General features: G+C 43.1%; 1 protein-coding gene across 1 annotated transcript; it reads left to right on the top strand.

Annotated features, from left to right (window-relative positions):
* The first annotated feature begins 611 nt into the window (after positions 1 to 611).
* On the top strand, positions 612 to 3,835 carry LOC104956150 (glycerol-3-phosphate acyltransferase 3-like). Its single transcript, XM_010783604.1, has 6 exons — positions 612 to 619; positions 1,312 to 1,623; positions 2,023 to 2,097; positions 2,232 to 2,321; positions 2,673 to 2,766; positions 3,710 to 3,835. Exons 1-6 carry the CDS (start codon positions 612 to 614, stop codon positions 3,833 to 3,835), a joined length of 705 nt encoding a protein of 234 aa, XP_010781906.1.
* Positions 3,836 to 4,322: the final 487 nt, after the last annotated feature.

Genomic DNA, 4,322 nt, shown 5'->3' with positions numbered 1-4,322 from the left:
GGGGGGCCCGAAAACCCTAGGGTTAAACCCTAACCCTAACATGTCACCCATTGAGCATGTTTGGGATGCTCTGGATCGGCGTATACGACAGCGTGTTCCAGTTCCTGCCAATATCCAGCCACTTCGCACAGCCTCAGGGTCTGGGGGGGGGTCCGAAAACCAGTCAGTATCTGGTGTGACCACCATTTGCCTCATGCAGTGCAACACATCTCCTTGGCATAGAGTTGATCAGGTTGTTGATTGTGGCCTGTGGAATGTTGGTCCACTCCTCTTCAATGGCTGTGCCAAGTTGCTGGATATTGGCAGGAACTGGAACACGCTGTCGTAGACGCCGATCCAGAGCATCCCAAACATGCTCAATGGGTGACATGTTAGGGTTAGGGTTAGGGTTTAACCCTAGGGTTTTCGGACCCCTCCAGACCCCCCCAATAAAGCAAAACTGCACGCTCAATGATTCCTCTGGGAGGAAACACAGAAATGTTTCATACTATAATATATATAATATAATTGTTTTCTTTAATTTAGTCTTTTTTTTAATCTGTTTTCAAGTTTTTCTTATGTTGTTTCCATGTTTTCTAAGCATTTTTTATAATTTATTTATATGAACTATAATGATCACGTTTGTTTGCTTTTTTTCTCTTTTTTCCTCCTCTTGTTTTTATTCTGTTTTAAATCATATTTTCACAATTTTTTAACTAGTGTTTAATATTTCAAAAACATTTAAATTAGAAAACGTTCATAAAAACACCTAATGGCCTTTTAGGTGTTCAAATAAACAGAGTTAGTAGTTATGATCAAACATTAGGAGTAAAGCTTTACCTCAGATAAGATATTAATATATTAGATTTAGTCTTTTAGAGCTTATAAACTAATATTAATAATCAGCTTAGCATTAATGTAAAGTTAGTAGAGTAGTTTCTCCAACTGTGAGTGGAGCTGAAGGGAAAGGGTTAAAAGAGTTTCAGTGAACTCTTGTTCCACTGAACTTATGCAACAGTACAAACACACACACACACACACACACACACACACACACACACACACACACACACACACACACACACACACACACACACACACACACACACACACNAAATACAACACTTTAGTTTTTGCTCCCATTTTTCATGAGATGAACTCAAAGATTTAAAACATTTTCAACATACACAAAATAACCATTTCTCTCAAATATAATATTTGAGAGAAATGGTTATTTTGTGTATGTTGAAAATGTTTTAAATCTTTGAGTTCATCTCATGAAAAATGGGAGCAAAAACTAAAGTGTTGTATTTATATTTTTGTTCAGTGTAGTTATACAAATGTTTCTCCCACAGGAATCATTGAGCGTGGAGGAGGCTCCATGCAGGAGGGGGTGGGGCGCCTGAGGGGCGACGCCCCCCCGACGGGCGGTCTCTTCTCCCTCAGCGACGCTCTCTTCTTCTACCAAACGGGGCTGGAGAGCCTCGTGGACGATGCGGTGACTCAGCGCTTCTCCTCCGAGGAACTCAACTCCTGGAACCTGCTGACCAGAACCAACCAGAACTTCCGATACATCAGCCTGCGCCTCACGCTGTTCTGGGGGGTCGGGGTGTTCGTCCGCTACGGCCTGCTGCTGCCCTTCAGGTCCTTAACGAGTCTTTAACGAGTCATTAACGAGTCATTAAAGAGTCAGGTAACAAACAACCAGAACTTCAGATACGTCAGCCTGCGCCTCACGCTGTTCTGGGGGGGCGGGGTGTTCGTCCGCTACGGCCTGCTGCTGCACTTCAGGTCCTTAATGAGTCTTTAATGAGTCACTAACTAGTCTTTAACGAGTCAGGTAACAATCAGAACTTCAGATACATCAGCCTGTTCTGGGGGGACAGCCTGCTGTTTCCATTCAGGTCCTTAACGAGTCCTTAACGAGTCCTTAACGAGTCCTTAACGGTTTTAGGACGTGTTCCTGCAGATCTGCCTCTAAAAGGAGCACTAGTTAACCTGAAGGATGCTGATTGGTCAACGTGTCTCCATCTGGTCTCTCAGGGTCACTCTGGCTGTGATTGGTCTCTCCTGGCTCGTCATAGGAACCGTTCTGGTGGGGCTGCTGCCGGAGTGCAGGTACAGAAACAGAGAAACACAGCATATATATATATATATATATACATAAATATATACTATATATATACATAAATATATACTATATATATATATATATATATAATATAATGCATAATATCTGTTCTATGCCTCAGTGGGAAGAACTGGCTGAGTGAACTCGTCCATCTGACCTGTTACAGGGTATGTGCCAGAGGACTGTCAGCCACCATCCTGTACCACAACAAGTAATTAACTAGTCTTTAACAAGTCTTTATCATGTACCACAACAAGTCAGTAACAAGTCTTTAATAAGTATTTAACAAGTCACTACCCTTTACCATAACAAGTCAATAACCAGTCATATAATGGGTCATTAACCTGTACCACAACCAGTCAGTAACACGTCTTTAACAAGTCATTAACGAGTCACCATCCTCTGCCATACCAAGTAAATAACCAGTCATATAACATGTAACGAGTCACTATCCTGTACCACAACAAGTCAGTAGCAAGTCTTTAACGAGTCATGAACTAGTTATTAACGAGTCACTAACCTGTCCCAGATCTCTCTAACAGAGCTTCCTCGTGTCTCTCAGAGAGAATCGCCCTCAGAAAGGAGGGATCTGCGTGGCCAATCACACGACGCCCATCGATATCGTGATCCTGGCCAACGACGGCTGCTACGCCATGGTGAGGGTCTTCATTACGTCTGATTATACAGGGAGAGACTAATATACAGAATACACCATCCTGTACCATAACAAGTCCAGAACAAGTCAGTAACAAGTCTTTAACGAGTCAGTAACGAGTCACCATCCTGTACCACAGCAACTCAGTAACAAGTCCAGAATAAGTCAGTAACAAGTCTTTAACGAGTCAGTAACGAGTCACCATCCTGTACCACAACAACTCAGTAACAAGTCCAGAATAAGTCATTAACGAGTCAGTAACGAGTCACCATCCTGTACCACAGCAACTCAGTAACAAGTCCAGAATAAGTCATAACGAGTCATTAACGAGTCACCATCCTGTACATCAACAAGTCAGTAACAAATCTTTAACGAGTCAGTAACAAGTCTTTAACGAGTCAGTAATGAGTCACCATCCTGTACCACAACAACTCAGTAACAAGTCCAGAATAAGTCAGTAACAAGTCATTAACGAGTCATTAACGCGTCACCATCCTGCACATCAACAAGTCAGTAACAAATCTTTAACGAGTCAGTAACAAGTCTTTAACAAGTCAGTAACAAGTCTTTAACAAGTCAGGAATTGGAATCAATGTGTAGTTCACAGAAAAAGATACCAGATGAAAAAAAAACACGGTTAGCAGAGATGCTAATTTACCTGAGGCATGTAATAAAAAAACAGAAACATTGCAAGTTCAAAAGTGCACAAGGAAAACAAGAGAAAATACATTGGACTCTATGTGTAGTGCTGGGGTGTCTGTGGTCCAGCAGGTGGGTCAGGTTCACGGGGGTCTGATGGGGGTCTGATAGGGGTCTGATGGGGGTCTGATGGGGGTCTGTGGTTCAACAGGTGGGTCAGGTTCACGGGGGTCTGATGGGGTGTCTGTGGTCCAACAGGTGGGTCAGGTGCACGGGGGTCTGATGGGGTGTCTGTGGTCCAACAGGTGGGTCAGGTGCACGGGGGTCTGATGGGGGTCCTGCAGAGGTCCATGTCCAGGTCCTGTCCTCACGTCTGGTTCGAGAGGTCGGAGATGAAGGACCGCCACACCGTCACCAACAGGTACGACTGAGCATGGGTAGATTAAACTGGCAGCAGTGGAAACAGATATCAATGAGTTAAAAACAAACACGTGTACACAATGCCAGATACACAGGGGAACTGTAATCCCTTTATTCTGAACTGAACACTTCTGCATTGCATTATGTTCACACATCTGCTTAAGAATGGAAATGCTATTACTTTGCTTAATGCTGCTAGCTTTATAAACGTATTAACCTGAGAAAGAAAATGGTGAATAGCTTTTTATTAAAAGTGTATTAAGCTTGTTAAATATGTTCTTTATTCTCGCGTCCAGGAGAGAAGCTTTAAAATGAGACTAAATGGAGTCTCTGAAAAGATTCAAATGGGATACTTTAATTAAAAAAAGGCGCGGTAGTGTTACAGACAGCATATTGTTCCGGCAGAAAACAGCTGTGATCTGGCTCTCCTGAGCAAGAAGAGAAGGCCCATCCCCCGTTCGGTGCCGTTATATATCCTCTGCTGGCTCCTCCCCGCCA

The sequence above is a fragment of the Notothenia coriiceps genome, unplaced genomic scaffold (genome assembly GCF_000735185.1).
Source record: "Notothenia coriiceps isolate Sejong01 unplaced genomic scaffold, NC01 NC01_scaffold00025472, whole genome shotgun sequence".
Classification (NCBI taxonomy): domain Eukaryota; kingdom Metazoa; phylum Chordata; class Actinopteri; order Perciformes; family Nototheniidae; genus Notothenia; species Notothenia coriiceps.
This window is presented reverse-complemented; position numbering and strand designations above follow the sequence as displayed.

What these genes read in the sequence shown, in the direction of transcription:
- LOC104956150 (XM_010783604.1), top strand. An exon ending in GGGCTGCTGCCGGAGTGCAG is followed by an intron (nt 2,098 to 2,231) that starts GTACAGAAACAG and finishes TCTATGCCTCAG; the next exon opens with TGGGAAGAACTGGCTGAGTG. An exon ending in ACGACGGCTGCTACGCCATG is followed by an intron (nt 2,767 to 3,709) that starts GTGAGGGTCTTC and finishes GTGGTCCAACAG; the next exon opens with GTGGGTCAGGTGCACGGGGG.